Genomic DNA, 20291 nt, shown 5'->3' with positions numbered 1-20291 from the left:
CAGAGGAGGTATGACAGAGTCACCAGGGCAAGGCCAAAGGACAGCCGCCTCTCAGACTCCTGGGCTTCCTTGCCCTTCCTTGGTTGCACTGACCGCCCAAGTCAGGACGCCAGCTTTGCTCCATGGGGAGCGGCATCAGCTCCCTCCCACACATGTATGTGCAACAGCTGTCCTGAGATAGCCTCCGTCCTCACCTGTGTCAGATCTCAGCGTGCAGGTCAGCTGCTGTGACAGCTGTGTGGGTCCATGTGGGTCCTGCCATCGAGCCGCCTGTTCCCCGCTCCTCCAGCCCTCCATCTTCACATGGGGATCTTCCCCACCTCCTGGGCTCACTCATTAAGCACCTCAAGCACTGGGTCCTGTTGATCCCCTCGATGCCCCCCTCCCTTCCTCTGCACAACCTGCTTTCTCTCTTGATATTTCAAGGATCTGGTTTGGTCATTTGGATGCTCCCTGCAAGGATCTGGCTCACAGCCCATCTATGGCTTCTTAGCTGTTCTTTAGAGCCTTCCCGGGGTCCCCAGTTCCGTGGCTCTGGAGCCAGCTTGAGCCTTTAGTCGCGTCCCTAGACAACAGACACACAATCTCTCCTCACAGCCTTCCCACCTTCAGAGGATCCAGCAGAGCTTGTGCTAACTTGGCCTAGCCTCAGAACGCATTCGCCACCACATTGGGCCTATGCATTAGGGAGGGCCTTGGGTGGAGAATGCTTCCTGTAGAACTTTATTTCTCCTTTTGTACAACTAGACCAGTCGTTGGAGTGACTGGGGGGTCTCACAGAAATGACTGTAAAGTGCTCCAGAGCTGGGGCCTTCAGCAGTGTCTTATACAAATTCTTTGTGGTTTTGGGTATGGGTGAAGACCCTTAATTGGAGGAGGGATGTCAGGGTGCGTTTGTAGTGAAAGCATCGTCCTAACATATTCATTCAGTTTTGTAATAATCAAGAGAGGGTGGATGGGGATCTGCCTCTCATAAGCCTCTCTGCCCCCTTCTCCTTCCCTCGATGAAGATGCCGTGGTTTTTAGATTAGTCTCGTAAGAACGTCCTGGGTATGGGAAAGTAGACAGCACCTGTACTGGTGGTTGTTAATGTCTTCCCTTTCGTGGTTGTGAATAATAAGGGCCAAAGCTCTTCCCAGGCCCGTCATTGGCCTGAAGAACTGATCCCTCTGTCCTTAAAATCATGTCACTCAGCATAGACATGACTGGCTCAGTTCCTTTCCCCACCTTTGTTTTCTTCAGTGCTTCTCCCATGTTCTCCAGAAATGCAGCTGGGTCTGTGTTGTCAGTCCTTGGTTACGGAAGAGCTGAACTTGTGTAGCTTTCCCGGGCTTGTCGTCCATCTTCCAGGGTCATCCTTAAATGCCTTCAGGACAGACGGCTTTGCTCTCCTCTGTCTCTCGCCAAGTGTCACAGCAGCCGACTGTTCCCTCCCCTGCTCATAGTCTTCCCTATTTCTCTGTGTGTTTTCACACATTTGTATCTAAACCTCTGGGACTTGGAAAGGCCTCCTTTTGCCAGGAAAGAGGGGGGTTTAGCTTCAGCTTAAAGGAAGCCAGGGAAGCCGCCCAGGAGATGGGCTGTCACCGCAGTAAGTGACATCCGGAAGGCCAGCGTCACCACATGGCACAAGCGGGGCTCACGCTAAGGAGGTGCTTGTATGAATGGAGATAAGGGGATGTCTGCAAATGATGCTGTGAAGGGAGAACTGACAAGACTTGGCAATCAAGTCATATAAGGGGAAGTGAGACTGGAAAGAGGCTGGGGTATATGGAGTAATAGATAATAACACATAATGCTAACATAATATACCGAAATATAGTATAATATATAACACATAATACACATCCCATATATGTGTATGTGTATTTACATGGGAATATACACTTGTGTATAGAAATGTGTGTGTGTATATATATATATATATATATATATATATATATACACACACACACACACACACACATATTTGCATAGAGGTCTGTTGTCATTGAACCCTTGGGGCAAACCAAACGAGATACCGAACACGATTATACAGAGGAAGAAGAGAAGAAGGCACAGGAATGAACCTTAGGAGACCCCCATAGTGACTAGGCATGATCTGGATAAAGACCAGCTGAAGAGATGGAAAAGGTCCGGCATTTCCTTTCTGTTTCAATACAGTCAGTTTTTTATGATGTTTTTTATGATTTTTCTGGCACTCGCCACGTCTAGCATCTTCTTTTTCTTCTGTAGGAGAAACTATTTGATGTGTAGATGGGAGGGAGCCTTCCCTCTACCAACCAAGGAGGTCTTTGGCCTCCTTCATTAATTACTTGTCAATCAGATTTCCCAGCATTTTCCCCCTGACTTTGCCTCTTTCTACCTTTTGCCTTAAAGTCACCGACTAACAAAGTGTGATGTTTTCAATTACATTTGGAAGCTCTTAGCAGCTCCTTTATGGAATTTATCTCTTCAGCCACTGCAGCGGATGTTGGGGCCTAAGCGGCTGCTATTTGTGTGGTGGTCTTTTGGAAAGTATTTGTCATAAGTGCTAGAATAGAAAGGAGATGAGCAAGTTCCAGGAAATGATGCCTCTTGTTGCCTTTGGATACATGGTTAAAAACTAATTCCGTCAATCCTCTGTTTGCCTCTCGGGGTATCCGCTCTGAGCCGTCTTTCCACTTAGCTGCAATTTCCTTTGGCTTTTGGGTTTAATATAACAGAAACATCCCAATCAAGATGACTCGCCCCTCCTACGGAACATTACCTCCCTGGTCATTGGACAAGGATCTCCTATGGAGACTTCCAACAGCTAAGTTAATGTTTCTAGATTATCAAAAAGGCCCATAATTCTGAGCATTCACTTCCCCCTTTGGTCCACTCAGCAATTTATCTTCTTTAATTATTTTTCTGCCACATGTATATTTCTAACAGTTTATTGTGGCTATGGCAGTGTTTTGTTTACTGATTTGTATCAAATTTTCTTGTGTCAAATCCATGGAATCTTAAATAAACTTAGATCAAAGTTTAAAAAGGAAGAGAAGGAAAAGAAAGAAAAAGAAGAGGAGGAGGAAGATAATAATAAGACGATGACAACAATGATATTGGTAGTGGAATAACACTATCTTGTAGCAATCTTTGCTGCATGGGGGGCCAAAGAATTCCTCCCCAAATGGCCATCATACCAGTGCGGTGCCTCTGCGCTTAGTGAGGCCGATCCTTGGAAAACACACATGGGAGGATTCAGGGATGGCATCAGCTTTTCCTACCTGGTGGACCCTGCTGGTGTAAGCTGACAGAACATAAGAGAATCCCCTGTATTCTAATCTCCGTTACCCACCCCTTCTCTTCCCACTACTAAGGGTCATCCCTTTAAAACCAGACCCGACCACATAAGGAAACTGAGGTCCAAACAGGAAAATGGACTTGAACAGAAAGTGACAGAAGCAGGATTCACACACAAGTCCTTTGGCTTTAAAGACAGCATCATACTCATGATCTTTATATTCATGATCAAAATCCACACCAGCCTTTGTCATCCCAGGGGTCCCAAGGCAGAGTCTCTAAGGACAACTAGATGGTGCGGTGGATGGAGCCCTGGAGTCAGGAAGACTCCAAGCGAAGACTCAAGACCATTTTCTGGTGATTATTCCTAGGTGTGTCTTGCCTCAAAGGTCTGTGAGCGTGTCCTTGAATTGCCCTCAGAAGTGGCAGAGGATTTCATTCCACAGAAGGTTCACCATTATCCTTATTCTTTGAAAATCCATCAATGGGACTAAACAGAATATCCAATTCCCAACTCAGTGCCAGACAAGTTTGCTGTTGATAGGAGGTGACATTTGACAATTAACCCAAGGGAGATGGATTCCAGTCAAGAAATTTTTCCTCAGTCTTCCATTAAACCAACCAGACTCCTGCACTTTCTTAAGGAGCTGCTGTAGACAAGAGGTTCTCTCAGATCCTTCTTAGATCATTCCCTGGGGCTTAGGTACTTCGAGAGATGTGAACACTCAGGTAGGGGCCCAGTGGGAACTCCACCTTTTCATTAGCATGTCCAAACTTACCCCTGATGCTTCTTTATCCTAAAGCAGCTCTTGATGGAGCTGGCACAGAAGCTGGCAGTCACTGGTTACTGCCTGAGAGAGTGTTCTCCCAAAGGATTGGCCCTCCTTCCAGGAAGGGGTGTAAGCTCTGGCAATAGGAACTTTGCTTGTATTAAGAAGAAGGGAAATCCTTTCTAAATGATGGAGTTGAACCTAGTAGCTGTCATTGCCTCATCTCTCAAATATTATTTAATTACTCCAGTAGATCCTGAACTTGGAAAGTTGATTTTATTGTTCTGAGTAGAGATGAGATTGCGGCAGCAACATCAGAATTTAGACAACTGACAGTCAACAAACATTTATTTTTTTTTTTTTTTATTTACAGGATATATACATGGGTAACTTTACAGCATTAACAATTGCCAAACCTCTTGTTCCAATTTTTCACCTCTTACCCCCCCACCCCCTCCCCTAGATGGCAGGATGACCAGTAGATGTTAAATATATTAAAATATAGCTTAGATACACAATAAGTATACATGACCAAAACATTATTTTGCTATACAAAAAGAATCAGACTCTGAATTATTGTACAATTAGCTCAACAAGCATTTATTAAACACTACTGTGTGCATCTACTGTGCCTGTTCTGGGTGAGAGAGAGAGAAAGAGAGAGCGAGAGAGAGAATATTCCAGCTCTCAAGGAACTTACTTTCTTTAAAGGTTTCTCTAAATATATGTTTGTACAGAGTAAATCCAAGGAATTAAAGTGAAAGGTTTAGGAAGGAACTGGGGAATACGGGGAAAGCTTCATTTAATTGCTTCCTAAAGGAAGAGAGAAATTCTCAAGTGAGGAAGGAGAGTATTCACAGCATGCCAGGACAAAGGCACAGAGGTGGGAAAGGGCTTGACCAGTGTGAGGGACACTCTGGGGCTTCGGTTCTATCACGGGTGGGCGTTGGTGCTGTTTTTGTTGGGGGTTTTAAAAGAAAGGAAAAGGCCTCGCAGCACTTGTGTTTCCATAACAACAGTAAGAAGTGCTGGCAATGTCAGCTAAACAGACCCGAGAGTAGCCGCTCCCTGGTTGGACAAAAGTCAAGGGAGACAAAAAGGCCAGGGTGCTTCGGCCTGGGCCTTTTCCCTTCCTAGTCTGAGGGCTTTCCTGCAGTGGGGTTGCAAGCAGTGGCTCGGTGCCAGATTTCTCCTCCACCCGCAGCCACTTGGGGCAATGGGGAGGCCCCCTACTGCTTTAAGATTGCACAGAAGCAAATTCTGGTGGCAAATAGCAGAGATTATCCTTGAGGCCCCCTTTATCTCCCCCCTGTATGCATCTAGGACCACCCTTCCCCAAAAAAGAGAAGAGCCATTCTATATGGTGGTACAATGTCTGTTCTTGGACTTTTCTCTCTTTCTTAGGATGTTCTGTCCAAAGACTATTCAGATGTCTCCCAAGGACCAAAGAGTAGATAAGAATAGAAGGCCTGCTGTGAATCCTACTTTGTCACAAGTGTGATTGATCTAGCTCCCAGCAGGTCAGGCCCAGGTGTGGTTGCTACTGCTCCCCTTGGAGAAACAGCCTCAAAAAGAGGAATGGAAGGGATGTGAGCAGGTTTCATTTCCCGACTGTGAAGGACAGAATTGGGCATTATTCTTTGAGAATGTAGAATGCAGGGACAGCTAGATGGTGCAGTGGAGAGAGCACCAGCCCTGAAGTCAGGAGGACCTGAGTGCAAATCTGGCCTCAGACACTTAACACTTCCTGGCTGTGTGACCCTGGGCAAGTCACTTAATCCCAGTTGCCTCAGCAAAAAATAAAAAGTAGGGTTCACCAGAGAAGGAAGGAGAATGTAGAATGCAGGAACTCAAAGTTTTAAAAACAAATGTGGAAAAGTGTTTTAAATGTTACTGAGGAAAAATAAAAGAATATTAAAGATTCAAGAAATGATGAGCAGGCTGATTTCAGAAAAGCCTGAAACCTACATGATATTGAGTGAAGTGAACAGAACCAGGAGAACATTGTACACAATAACAGCAAGATTATGTGATGGTCAACCATGGCTCTTTTCAACAGTGAGGTGATTCAAAGCGATTCCAATAGACTTGTGGCTGGAAAGTGCCATCCACATCCAGAGAGAGAATTATGGAGATTGAATATAGTTCAAGGCATAATAGTACTTTCATTTTTTGTTTGTTTTGTTTAAAAGAATTGCACATATTTAACTTAGATTACTTGGTGTCTGGGGCGGGGGGGGGGGGCGGAAGTAAAGGAGAGAGGGAGAAAAATTTGGGAACACAAAGGCTGTTGGGGAGGAGCATAGCCAGTGGCTGTTTTATTGGCTGGGCACATTGGCTGTGTTTGGTGTCTTGAGGGTGCGATCAATCCTGAATTCAAGATGGCGCTGTCAGCCCGGTCATCTCCGCCCTCGGCACATGATGAACCCTCCACGATGGGCACTGGACTCATCAGAAACTTGCTTAGCCGTGCCCCCGGTGGGAGGTGATTCTCTGAATTGCAAGAGCAAATGGGAAAAGGTCAACTGTGAGGAGTCTCGTCTTTTTCCTTAATGGTGATAACAGTTCTTTTCATCTGTAATTGTATTCTTTTCTCTTGGCTTGATGTATTTGATGCTGAAAAGGTACCCGGCAAATTTTACTGTTAGGAGTTGAAGAGACTAGCGGAGGTGGAGGGTGGAAAGGAGCTATTTTCTCCCACTTAGAGGAAAGCCTGCTCAGACTAGATTGATTGGAATGGTGACTTTCACAGAGAGTGAGGTCACATGTATTTATTTTCTCCCGGGCTTTTGTTTGGGTGCAGAGCTATTCTCCCAGGCAGCCTTTGGACCACCCTGAGACCCTCCTCATGCATCACTGTCACCGTCTGACCTTGGGGAGAAAACCTCCAAATGCAGTCATGTGCTCTGCTCTGGAACAAACCATACCAACCTCTGTGATCCGGTTACATTGGGGCTCCCTCTCTCCTCCCAGCAGGGCTCTTGCTGATGGAGCTCTTAGCCAGCAGACAGAGTGGGGATGGAGAGAGCCGCCAACAGCCCATTATCCTGCAGTAAGGCACTCAGTATCCCCTCCTCCGTGCATTGGGCTGTCTGAACATGGACTTCAGAAGTGCTTAGGCGCCATTTCAGCTGCCATGAGGCTATCCTGGTCACAGAGACTGTGATATCTGTCCAGAGGCTGTCATATCTGCCCAGGGCCCATCCTGGCTACCCAAGAGTCATCATATCTGCCCAGGGCCCATCCTGGCTACCCAAGAGTCATCATATATGCCCAGGGCCCATCCTGGCTACCCAGGGGCCATCATATCTGTCCAAGGGTCATTCCAGCTCCCCAGAGGCCGTCATATCTGCCCAAGGCCCATCCCAGCTACTCAGGGCCCATCATATCTGCCCAGAGGCCATCCTATCTGCCCCAGGCTATCCCAGCTGCTCTCAGGCACATGGATAGGGCCAGATAAGCCTTGCAGGAGCCCAGGAAGCCGCCTGTATAGTGGTCTTCTCCGGCCCCTTCTTCCAAATCCCATTATTGGGGCTTTTCTGTCATGACTTCCTTTGGGCCCGATCGTGTCTCAGATCGCTGAGCCTCGATACTTATTCCTGAAAACACAGCACGCGCCAGAGGGGGACTCCAGCGTCAGCCAGGCTCACTGGTCCTTCAGAGCGGCCGGAAAAGATGCTGACCTGTCATTCAGAATGCCTCACCTGCCCCTAGGGAAGCCAAACAAAGTGGCTTCTTCTGCTCATTCATTCAGCAAGCAATTATCAAGCTCCTCCTGGTACCTCCATACTTCTGTTTCCCCAATCAGTGACTAGAACTGTTCCAAATTCAGATCAAGAGCTGGAAGGGACCTCAGGGGCCATAGAGTCCAACCCCCTCATTTTACAGATGAGTAAACTGAGGCCTAGGAGGGAGGAGCATCTGCCCTCCCTGAGCACAGTCATTTGCAGCCATCAGGGGCAGGTTGGACCCTGCATCTTTGATCCCCAAGGAACTATTTTGGCCTAGAGAAGACTCGGCAGCAGCAGGCTGAAGAGCTCTCCAGTCCTCCCAAAACTCCTAGAGGATGTCACTCGTCCTGTCTGCCCCTGAGGGCAGAAGCATCAGCAAGGAGGGGATGTTAGCCAAATGCAAAGAGGAAAGGCACCAGAGGGAAGGGCCTGCTGCCAGTGGGATGCCCCTCACCAGAGCTGCCCGGCTGGCTGCCATGGCCCCCCCCCCCAGATCCGATTGTTGGGGTGGTAGGTGCTTGGATGAAGGGAAGAGCACAGATCTCTAGCAAAGTCCTCCAAGTGATTGGGCTGTTCCTCCCAGAGCACACCAGACGGCCAGCTGGGCTTGGCTGTTATAATGTGCAGTAACCCAGGTGAGCTTCTTGGCTCCCTCGGTTTGCAGGATGTCACAGCACTCCTCCATCATACTCTCCGGAAAATTGAAGCTCAGATGGCTTCGCACGAGGGCTCCTTTCTGACACTGAGTAGGTTACCCATGGCTCGGGGCACCAGGACATACAACCCACTGGGCCATTCCTCCTGGGCCCCTGCCATTATCAGGTGCGTCTCGCCGATTGTGCCTCTGACGGAAAAGCCATTATGGACCCAGAACCTCTGCAGGGCTTTTTGTCATAATTGCTCCATGGAAGCCGCATCCATCAGGATAATTGTTTGACATTTTCTTCCTAAGTAGACAACAGTTGGATAATCAGAGAGTGGCGAGCTGTAATCACACCTACCAAGCGGATGCTTTCCAGCTTTGCATTTGTCTCACTGAGGCAAACACTTAGCAAGCAACAAGGCAGAGACCCCATGGCCTCTGTTGCTGGGTTTCGGCCTCTGTGAAATCTCCCTCCCCATCCCTTCCTCTCTGCTCAGGCCTTCACAGACCAAACCCGGGATGTCCTCCGTGTGCAGGACTCCTGGCCCAGAAAGGCCTCCTTCCTGTGATGCAGATGGACACCTCATCCCTAGCTGCTCATCTGAGAGCATCTCCTGGGGCTCTGCCAGGGCTGGGAGCGTCAGGAGTGCGCCTTGCACCTGGCAGCTCCTGATCCCTTCCCGCTCTCCCATGCCCCTTCATCATCCTTCGGAGTCGGACTTGGGTTGTCCATGAAGGTGCCGGGAGGACACGGGGGTGGCAGGCCCATTGGTTTCCATCTGGCCGCCTGATGCAATAACCTTTATTGTTATTGTTAATGGTTTCCTGTTCCCAGTATCACCAACTGATGCGGACTAACCAGAATGCCTTCAGCTCGGGATGGGGCAGGGAGGCCGCAGCCGCCAGTTATTTCTTGGTCTGTTTGTGAAATGGAGGCTTCTCTGCCCACGAGGTGAGCTGCACCCAGAGGCTACAAATCTGATGGCTCCGGGAACAAGACGTAATGAGTTTGACCATAGAGCAGCCCCCATCTGAAATGTGGCTGCATCGGGCAATTGCCTATTCGGTTAAAAAAAACAAAAACCTCCCTCTTTAACCACAACAAAAATCAGCTTTTCGTATGCCAGACTCAGCAAGTTGTCTGAGCCAAAACGCCCGTCCCCTGGACCCGGGGCCCGGGGCCTGACTCGGACCTTCGGCTGCTATGCCGAGGTGCTGCTGGAACCATTTTAATGCATCTCGGAGGCAGGGTTTTATTTGCAACTAGCACATGAAGAGCTGAGTCGGTGAAACGCCAGCCTCCCCTTCAATGTCATGGTCAAGTCGCAGGCCATCTGGAAAATGCTTCTCCAACTTAAAGTTCCCCAGAGATGCCAGTTTTTATTATTGTTATAACTCTGCGCTGCCCTCCTCAGCTGGATGCTTCCGACCCTGAAGCTCAGGCATGTGAGAGCTAAAGATAATGCGAGTGCGGGGAGAAGGGAAAAGAGAAAGGGGGAGAGGGATAGAAGGCAGCCCCCTTCCCACAATTCCGCTGGACGGCCTTTGAAAGGGTTGGTATTTACAGACCCCTCCGCTCGAGGCTTTCCCCGACATACCGTAAGCTCCTTGCCGCCGGGGACTTGGTGATGTCTGATCTCGTACTCCCATGACCACAGTGCCTGGTATATAGTGGGAGCTTAATAAATGATTACCGGCTCCCCAGATTCCACCGACACTGCATTGCCAGATTTGCTACAGGAAGGGTTCCCTGCATTGGTGTTGAGCCCTGATGGGGACCCAGGCCCTTTTCACCCCCACCAATTCACTGGAACCCAGAGCTCCCGTCAGGCCACTGTGAAACCTGCTCATCTTCTTGAAAGGCAGGTGACAGTCCAGGTTAACCAGAGACAGCACCTTGAAGGCCGCGGGAGCTGATTCTCACCTGACGGTGCCCCAAGGCCCAAGGGTGTATTGTGCGGCACCTTGTTCGCTCAACACATTGAACCCTGTGCCCTGCCCCGGTTTGAGCCACTCTTAGTGAGTGAATGCACAAAAGGGAAATAGGCCGTTAGAACCCAGCCTTTTGCCCCCTGCTTAGACAGCACAAAAGGCCCCAGGTCCACGTCCAGGATCGTCTTGCCCTTCCGCCAGCTCCGGAGCTGAACGTGCCGCCGAAAAGGGCCACAGGATCCAGGACAAAACCTGTTTTCTTTTTCTTCTGGCTAATGTCATTAGAGCTTTCACTTCCCCCACATCCAGGAGTCACTGAGCTTTGAAATGTGCTCTTAGCCCCTCTCCCTGCGGTCCTTGGAGATCATCAAGACCTCATTTTCCACCAGATTTGCTCTAATGCATGTGTGGCAAGGTCATTGGCCGGCTGTCACCGCTTCTGCCTGGGATGCTCGGCTTCAGTTTAATTTTAAACTCCTATCACTGGCCTTAATTACATGGGAAGAAAGGAACAGAGATTTGCTGAAGCAGATAGTGCCCGCCCGGTGTCTTTTCCTTCCCTTCCAGTTGAGAAATTGCCTCTAATCCGACCCCGGGCTTGGGGTTTGGGATAATCTCAAAGTACCGGGAGAGACATCTATGTATCGATTTGCCAAATGGAGATTTAGCTTAAATCATGCTGCTTCCTTCTGTGCGTGATTATTTGGTAAATCAATTATTCCAGACAGCATCCGTGGACAGAATCTCCGATTTCCCTTTCTACGTCCCCTTGAGTCACCGTGGCCCGGGTACAAGGATATTGCCCTCATTTGCTCCTGATTCTGCAATGTAATCCGTGATTAACTTTTAATTACGGTGATACCTTACTCAGAATTTTAATTTCCAACATCCATTTTCCTTCCAGCATCCCTTGAAAATAAGATGATATCTGTGGTGTTCCTGTACTAAAAATGGGAAAACCGGCCCACTGAAATTAAGTGAGCAGCCCAGAACTGCCCAGGGCCGGCCAGCAGGAAAAACTCAAGACCAGAGTTTTAGATCTTTGGCCATCTTCGGCTTCTTCATCATTATCATTATTATTGACCAATATCCATCCACATCCATTTTAAGATACAAAGAACAGGGAAGAGGATTGTGTGAGAAGAGAGAGTGAATTTTCTACAATTTCACATTGACATCACATCACTCCTGTGCCTTTTTCTTGTTCATTTTTGGAAAATGGTCTCATCCATGTACTTTTTTTCATACCTGTCACTACCTACTAACTCGCCCCAGTCTGGCCCTTTTTTGTAACAATTATAGCAGAGCAGGCATTCTTCAGCCATAGATAGCCAAGAACCGTGTCTCGTTCTGTGTCACCCTCAAGGCTTTGTTTCATCATCGGCCTGCCAACGGGGCACTGGGCGAGGCCGGGGCCGAAGCTCGGGGGTCTTTCAAAGTAGTTTCCTCTTCCGTCATCGTTACTGTTGTCCTTCTCCTGGTTCTTACCCATTTTATTCTGCATCAGTTCGTGCAAGTCTCACCGTATTTCTGATGCTGCAGTAAAATCCCATTACGTTCATATTCTATGACTTGTTAACTGTTCCTGGCCTGATGAGAACTTGTTGTTTTTGTTTGTTTCTTACTTTTAATGACCTACCTGCTATTGCTGTTGTGGTTATTATTACTCCTGCTATGAGGAGTGGGATGAACATGGTGCTGGAAAGAAAATCCAGATGGCTCATTCACACCGACATTGACTCTGGCCCCCGTGTGGGGGCCAAGAAAGAACGAAGCTGTTGAGGAGGCGCTGAGGGGGGGAAGCGATCCAAGACCGGTCCTCCCCCTGCCTGCCCTGTTCAGCCCCCTCAGTGCCCGCACTGTCGGTCTGTTGGGGGGGGGGGGTCTTTCTAACAATAGCAAAGGCGATCTCTGCTCCATCCGCTCACCCCTCACCATTATGTTGCTTTGTTTTTAGGAACCCGAAAAGCTCCCAGCTACCAATTAAGTAACTTTTCAGTAGCTTAATTGGGCTAGCAGAGTCTTCTCAACACTGACTCCTTCTGCTTTCTCGCCTCCCCCCAAGCTGACTTGGGTCTTCTGGGGGCTCTTGGCCCCTTCTTCTCCTCAGCTGCTATTCAGACTTCTGTTCATAATCACTTTGAATACCAGCTGCTCCCGAGGCATTCTAGGCTCTGCTGCTCCTGCTGTCACCTAGATCTGAAGCCCCCCTCTCCCACCTCCCATTTCCCATGCTCCTCTTGAATGAGGCTAGCTGGAGATTTGGGTAGGGGCACCAATGACTTCCGGGACCCTCCCCCTGCACCCCAGATCCATCCCTGGCAGCCAATGGCCTCGTCTGAGAAGCCGCCAGGGTCATCCCCCTGATATCGGCTCATGGCAGCAATACCCTGAATACAGACGGATGTCAGTATCAAAAGGCCCCTTCCCTAAGCCCACCAAGCCGAAGCCCCCTTACAAGAGGGAGGGAGCTGCATCAGAGGAGCTTGGGGGTTCTGGGGGGGAGTGAGACCCCAGACAGGACAGAAGCCATCAAGTTTGGGGCCTTGGGAAGGAGGGCCTGACTGAGGGGGTTACAAGGTTCCCTCTGTGCTCTCAGTGACCCCATTGTCAGCCCCCTCATGCGGTCCCCCTGTCCAGTGGTTAAGGGTTCTCGGGTGCAACAGCTCCTCAGGGTTTCCTCTCCTTTGGGGCCAGGTGCAGTCTGGGGACGAACCCCTTTATGTACTTACTCGCCTGGGTAGACTGTAAGCTCCCTTGGGTCAGGGACAGTTGCTTTTGTCCCTGAGTCCCAGCCCTTAGGGTGCTGAGCTGACCCTGGTGAAATCACAGCTTCTGCATCTGTGAAATGGGGCTTGTGGCCCTGGGTCCTCTCCATGTCACAGGAGCCCCCAAATGCTCAGGAGTTGTGGCTGCCATGGCTTCTGCTCTCTTTGTGCGGACCAGCCTCCAACCAAGGCTATGGCAGCCGGAGGTGCGGCTCCTGGGCTCCCACGCTCCCCACCCTGTGTGTGGAGCAGCCTCCGGGGCCAGCCCAGAACATAAACCCTCTGAGGGCAGGGCCCCTTGCGGAGACAGTGCTGGCTCACCCTGGGGCACTAAAGGAAAGTTTGAGAGTTTGGGGGGCAGGCGGTGGCTCTGCTCAGTGGGGCTCCCCATTTGTGAGATGCCTTTGTTCCTCCAGGTGCCCAGGCTTGTCTCTGTGAGCTGGTTGTGTATGCAGACTGGGGGCTTAGAGGGCTGGGACCCAGCCAGAAGCACTGGGTGTGGCCTGTGCCTCCCCCAGGGCCCACAACAGGCCTGGACCCGGACCCCTCGGCCCTTCCCCGTGCCAGCCTGTGCCTGCCCTCGCCCAGCCCCATGCCAGCTCATAGCCAGGCCCATGCCAGCCCATGCCCAGACCCTTGCCTAGCCCTTAGGAGGGAGGGAGCCCCCATGGGGTGGAGTTCAGGGGGGCAGCGATTAACACTGTCCTTTTGGTTTCTCAGGCCCCGTCAGAACTGGGTCTGGACCCCCAGCAGATCCAGGCTTTCGACCAGCTCTGCCGCCTTTACCGGGGAACCTCCAGGGTAAAGTACCCGCGGCTCTCCTGCTTATCTTTGATGTCCAGGCTCCTGATTTATTGTTTGGGAAGCTTCTGTTCTGTCCCTGGCCCCCTCCCCAGCTTAGAGAAGGCCACAGGAACCCCGGGCCCACAGATGGCCCCTGGCTTCTGGTCCAGCTCCTCTGCCCCGAAGAAAACCCCTTCTCCATGTGCCTCAGGGCCCTTGTCTGAGGGGGTGGCAAGAGGCTTTCCTGGTGGGATCAGCAGACCTAGGCCCAAATTCTGCCCCTGCCACTTACTACTGTGTGACCTCAGACAAGTCACCTGCTTCTTCTGGGGCTCAGTCTCCCATTTACAGAATGTCCCTCCCAGTTCTCTGCTTGGTGGAAGTGGTGGGGGGCTTCCTAGGCTCCCCGAGAACAGCAGGGCTCCCCAGGGGATGACTCACAAGCAGCCCCCATTTAGCTGTCCCTGTGAGGGGCAGCATGAGGACTGTGTGTGGGGCCGGGGTACCCACAAAAGGCCCTTTCTGCCCTTTGAAATGTCTGAGAGCCTCTGATCCCGGAGGAAGTCGAGGCTATGACCTCATTCCCAGAGGCCAGCCCCTGCAGCTGCACCCCCTGCCCCATCCTGGGCATTTGCCCCCATGGCCACAGTGACATGGACGGAGCAGGCTGGTCCTGCAGGCTCAGCCCAGGGCTGAAGATGCCCCCCAGGGGCCAGGCTCAGGGGCAGGAGCACTTGGGAGGGGGGAGAGAACCTTGGTTCCAGCAGAGAAATCCCCAGGAGGAAGCGGGGATGGCGGCAGCCTTTGGCCACCACTCCAGGAGTGGGAATCTGTGCCCAAGGGGGCCGCCTGGTACCGGGCTGTTTGCAAGTGTCAGAAACTGGGAGGCCCTTAAAGGGCCAGTGGGGAGCCAGGCCCGACCAGTCGGGGCAGGTCCGAGCAGCGGCCCCTGGTGACCAGCAGCAGGGACAAAACTTGAATCGAGGAGCCCCCTGGGGTTGCTGGAGCTTTGGAGTCCTGAGGCTCAGAGGGTCCAAGTGACCGATGTCCGGCAGCAGCAGAGGGAGCCTGGGGCTGCCCGAGGCGGGGTCAGTGGAGGGAGCCCTCAGCCAATGAGATGAGGAATTACTCAGTCACGTCTCAGTCACCTCTGACCCTTCACGACCCCATTTGGGGTTTTCTTGGCAGAGACACTGGAGTGTTTTGCCATTTTTTTCTCCAGCTCATTTTACAGTTAAGGGCCAGGCCCGGGGTCACAGAGCTGGGGAGCTGAGGTCAGGTTCTCTCCTCCCTGCCAGACCTGGCACTGGCTCTCACCCGTGGCTCCTCCCCTCAGAAGGGGCTCTGGAATGGGAGGGGGGCTTGTCACGGGCCCTTCACTCTGAGCTCCAGCCCCATTGGCCTTCCTCCCAGCCTCAGAAGTGGGGCCTCATCTCCCGCCTCCCCTGCACCTAGTGCCCCCTCCCCCGCCAGAGCCCCCTCCCTGCCCCGGTACTCCTGGGTACTTTGCCCCTGCACGTGAAGCAGAGCAATAGGGGGTGAGGGGGTGGCGAATTGTGGCTGAGGTTCAGTGAACAAATGGGGGAGGGGCGCTGGCTGACCAGGGTTCCCCAAGCCCCACCGGTGCCAGGGTCCCCATATCGGGGCAGGCGGGCTGTCATGGGGGAGGGGGCTCAGCCACGTCGGGTTCCCCGGGCTAATGGCCCGTTTTGGGGCCCGGTGACCCTGTGGGACCCAACTGGCGGCCCCCACTCTCGGCTGGAGGGCCCCCTCTGATGCGGCCCTTTGTGTCTTCCAGCTGGCGCTGCTGACCGAGCTGTCCCAGAACCAGAGCGGGGAGAGTCGCCGGCTGCTGGGGGGCTCCAAGAGCAGCCCCGCCCTCAACAGCATCTTCCAGAACGAGAACTTCCAGCTGCACCTGAGCCCTCCCCCCCTGAGCGAGGACTGAGGGCGCCGGTTCTGGCCGGCCCCGGACCCCCGGGCCCTCGGGCCGCCCTCCCCTCCCGCCCCAGGGTCCCTCCCCCCCCCACGCGTCTCCCTCCAGAGGCGCATAAGGAGCCCGGCTCCTCCTCAGCTCGTTCTCCTTGGAGGGCCCCGGTGCTCTCCAGCCCCCAGGCCAGGGGGGAACACCGGGGGACCCCGCCGGGTAGAGCCCCCCTGCCCGGAGAGGGACCGCCAGCAAGAAGCAAAGCAGCCCGTCTCCCGGGCAAAGGGCAGTGCAGAGGGGGGCAGCTGGGCAGCCTGCCAGGGTCAGAGGCCTCCCACTGGCCCTGCCCGGCCCAATAAACGTCCTTGCCCTCGGGCAGCCCCGGCGTGCGTGTGTGCGGGGACGGGACTGGGAGCGGCGCTTCGGGAGGGAGAGACCCTCGCTGATCCCCGCCAGGCAGAGGGGGGGAGGCGGCACCTGCCCTCCCCCAGGGGCTCCCTTGTCATCCCCGGACCCCGCGGCACCGAGTCAGCCCGTCATGGCGGGGCCAGTGGAGAGTGCGGGATGGGGGAGGGGGGCTGGCAGGGACCCCCGGGTCTCCAGCTTCTCCCTCTCTTTGTAGCAGGAGCCCCTCCCTCCCGCCGGGGGTAGAGGTGAGAAGGCAGTCCTGTGTCCAGTGTAGAGGAAGGAAAGAAGTGTGGGGGGAGGGGGGATCCCCCAAAAGGGGCGGGTCATCGGAGGGGGCCGGACTCGGCAGCTTGGAAGGGGCCGGTGGCCAATGAGAGGGTGAGCGGCTGGGAGGGAACCTCTGGCGGAGGCGGCCCCATCCCCCGGAGCCCTGACCTGGCGAAGGGAAAATCTGGGCAGCGTCTGGGGGCCTCTGTCCGCCCCTGCCCGGTGCTCTCCCGACCTCCAGCCCGCCCCTCCTCTCCGCCCGCCCCCACGAGCCCTGCCTTTCTTCCCCGGCCCCACTCTTTTCCCTCCGAACTGGGACGGAGCCGCCCCCGCTGCCGGGACTGGTGAACCTTGGTTAGGAAGAGGCGCCTTGGGGCGGTTCGTGCGCTCTGCTCCGTTCCGGGTCATACATAAGCCCTCACGCCCCCCACACACCTGGGGCTCGGAGCGCCGACACCCTCGATGACCCAGGGCTCTGCCCAGGACCCCGGAGGGGCGGGACACGCGCCCGCCGCCCGGAAATACAATCGCAAGCTCCTTGTATGACACACGAAACGGCCTGGTCAGGGTGACCCTGTGGCTCTCCAGGCCCGGATGTAGCCGGTCCAGTTCTGCCCGCACAGGGCCTGGCCATTCCCCGCTGCCGCCCCCAGCCCAGCCACCATCTTGTGGAGCCCGAGGCCGAGGGGGCCGGGGCTGGGCAGGGCACGGGAGGCACCGGTGCCGGAGCAACACCGTGGTACCAAAGCCTTCGGGAGGCGGCGACCCAGGCCCGGCCAGGACGGCACAGCTGCTCTTCCTCAGAGCCGGTCCTGAAAACTGCCCCACAGTCCCGCCTTCCTGCTGACTCAGGGCAAACCGTGTCTCCCCTCCGTTAGACCGGAGTGGGCGCTCCCACCGTGGAAGCAGGACGTCCCCCAGGAAAACCCGTGCCAAAGGCCTCAGGGGACTGACCGGGGAATTACCCAGTGTCGGTCATCGCTATCCCGCCATCTGTCCATCCAGGCCCGTGATCATCCCCATCCCACTCTCCCCTCCCCCAGGCCTCGGGGACATAGAGCCATTGTTCAGCTAAATCCTCAGGCCCAGCTGCAACTGAGCCCGGGCCGCAGGCTCATGGAAGCTTCTGGGCCTTTCTGGAACAGCGGGGACCCCCCCCATCCCACGTGGATCCCCGTGTCCGGGAAGTGGGCGCCCTCGGGATCCCGCAGGCCGCTGTTCCTGGCTGGCTTCTCAAAACTCAGCCCCCCCCCAGAACTCGCGCCCGGGCTCTTGGCTCACGTGCCCGCGTGGTTCGGAGCCGCTTCACCGAGCGTTTCCCACTGTGTAAGCGCGACCCCCGCGTGCCCAAGGGATGGGAATCAGGAGAAGGCGCTTCCGGTCCGGGAGCGCGTCTGCCTGGGAAGGGCAGGGGACGCCTTCAGCCGGACTAAGACGGTTTCTTTCTCCCTTAATAGTGTCTTATTTTTCTAATCCAGTAAAGGCCCTTTGTCTCCCCCCGCCCCCCCAAGAGGACACGCAGTCAGACAGGGGTCACACATACAATGGTTCGTTTTGAACATATCCCACTGTAAGGCCCATTTTCTTCCCCCCCCCAGGCAGTTGGGGTTCAGTGACTTGCCCAGGGTCACAGCCAGGACGGGTTAAGTGTCTGAGGCCGGATTTGAACCCGGGCCCTCCTGACTCAGGGCTGGGGCTCTGTCCCCTAACACAAGACATCCATTTTCAAACACCAACGGAGGACTCTGCTCAGCCTGACTCTGCCTGTGGTTCCGAACCAGGCTAGCGTGGAGTCTCAAACTGGGCAGGTCCCTTAACACTCGGAGCCTCTTGGCAGATCTGTAAGATTTGTGTCACGGCTCCGGGCGGCAGCCTGGGGAAGACCGAGGGCCCCTTCTCACATTAGTCCCGATAAATGTATGAAATGGACCTCATCGGACTAGGGAGGCAGCCCATGGTTCTGAAATGCAGCTGTGACAATGTGGCAGGTTCCGAGTTCATGGACCCCTGAGATCTGTCCGTGGACCCCCTTAGGGGAGGTCTGAACATCCCAGGTTAAGAACATCTGGCCTAAGACTGGTGTGCAACGAAGGTTGCTTGTAATTATTTTAATTAGGTTGCAGAGACTAAACCCCACTTAATTACATGCCAGTCGCTCTGGGAAGGAGCCTTAAGACATTTTCCACCAAGAGAGAATTAGTGCCGAGATTATATCTCTTGGAGTCTCTGAACATCAATCAGTAAACATTTATTAAACACCTACTGTATGCAGGGCACTGTGCAAAGCACTGGGGATAAAACAGTGCCTTTTGTCAAGGAGCTTGCAGCCTAAGTAAGGGAAGGACAAAGACATATAGATAAAGCAAACTTTTCGGGCAATAATTAGCCTAGGGAAGCACTGCAATGAAGAGGCATTGGGGACCCGATCCCATCAGTCCTCTGCTCAGTGAACTAAAGTTCCCTATTGACCCTAGAATCAAATATAACTTTCTCTGTTTGGCGATGGGTACCACCTCCCTTCCCAGCTTCATTATCCTCCTTTCTTAACACCCTAATGATGTGTTACTTTGGCTAATATTAAAACGAGTTTGCCTTTTGCAAATGCAAGGGGATTTGAGCTTGCTGGGAAGCCGCAGGGAGATATTTGGGGATACGTTGGTGCCCCCAGATCACCTGCAATGGGAACAGTCACAGCAGATGATACTTTGGGATCCAGGGTGAATGTGTTCCAAGAATTCCAAATAGTAACGAGGTCGGGAAATGGACTAACTCAGGACAGACAGCGCGAGTCAGATCAGTCAAGAACCAATTATTGTCAAGTGTGGACCTTGTGCCGAGCGCTGTGAACGCAGGTGAGATGAAACAGCTTTGGAACTCAAGGAGCCAGCATTTTGTCCCTGGGAAATACACAGAAAAAAACGCAAAATCGCTGAATGAATGAATACCGAACCAAACAAAATTTCCATCAGCCCCATGTGAAAAAAGAAAGAATGAGAAAGGAAGGAAGGAAATGAGTAAAGAAAAAGAGGAAGAAAAAAGAAAATCCCCATGTGTCCTTCGTGCATCTGTGAAGGTCCCCAGAAGATGCTCAAATGGTATCTTTTCATGAGAAGAAATGAATAACGCCCACAGTTCACTTTTGCCCAAATCTGCCCCAGAAAAAGTGAAACTCTCTCTTTGAACATTCCCAGCTCTTCTCCATTTGCCTCCAATCTCTTTCCGGATTCTTCAACCTTGATGCCCTTTGACCCAAACTGAGCTGCCTGCTGTTGCATGTACAGGATAGTCCATCTCCAATCTCCACGCCTTTGCCCGGGATGTCTCCACTGCCTGGCGTCTCGTCTCTGCCATTTGGATCCTTTCTTTCTGTCAGAGCTCGGCTCCTGTATTGATTTTGTGTATATGTATATGCATTATCATTAAACTGAAACTCTTTGAGGGCTGTGCCTTTTTTTGTTTTTCCCATCTGCACACTAGAAGACTGAATCTAACAAGGTGGAAACAATCAGGATAAAAGTCAAATCTTAAACTGGGGACAAGAAGTCCACAAGGACAGAGAGAAGACATAACTGGAAATAAGTGGCTCTGAAAAAGATCTGAGGTTTAATGGACCACCAGCTCAATGCCTCCCGAAAAGCCTTGGGCTACATTAAGAGGGGCTTACTTCCAGCCACAGAGAGGTAGTTGTCCCGATGGACTCTGCCCCATGAGACCTCATCTGGAGCCTGGGGTTCAGCTCTGGGCAACGCATAGATAGTGACAGCAGGGAGAGAGTCGTCAGCATTGGGGTCTTGA

The 20291-nt window shown here is 52.9% G+C and overlaps 1 protein-coding gene across 3 annotated transcripts in view; it reads left to right on the top strand.

The window, feature by feature from the left end:
- VPS8 (VPS8 subunit of CORVET complex) overlaps positions 1-19935 on the top strand; it is a 125045-nt gene extending 105110 nt beyond the window's left edge. For 2 of the 3 annotated variants that reach the window (XM_031968082.1, XM_031968081.1), the window contains 2 exons: positions 13832-13912; positions 15693-15848. In XM_031968082.1, coding sequence (XP_031823942.1) covers positions 13832-13912; positions 15693-15842 — 231 coding nt within the window. In that variant the 3' untranslated portion in view covers positions 15843-15848. Of the gene's footprint in view, positions 1-13831; positions 13913-15692 lie in introns of all 3 variants that reach the window. The other variant, XM_031968080.1, reaches the window with a different exon arrangement.
- The last annotated feature ends 356 nt before the right edge of the window (positions 19936-20291 follow it).

Source organism: Sarcophilus harrisii, chromosome 4, assembly GCF_902635505.1.
Source record: "Sarcophilus harrisii chromosome 4, mSarHar1.11, whole genome shotgun sequence".
Classification (NCBI taxonomy): Eukaryota; Metazoa; Chordata; class Mammalia; order Dasyuromorphia; family Dasyuridae; genus Sarcophilus; species Sarcophilus harrisii.
The sequence above is the reverse complement of the archived record's forward strand: the minus strand, read 5'-3'. Positions and strand labels throughout refer to the sequence as shown.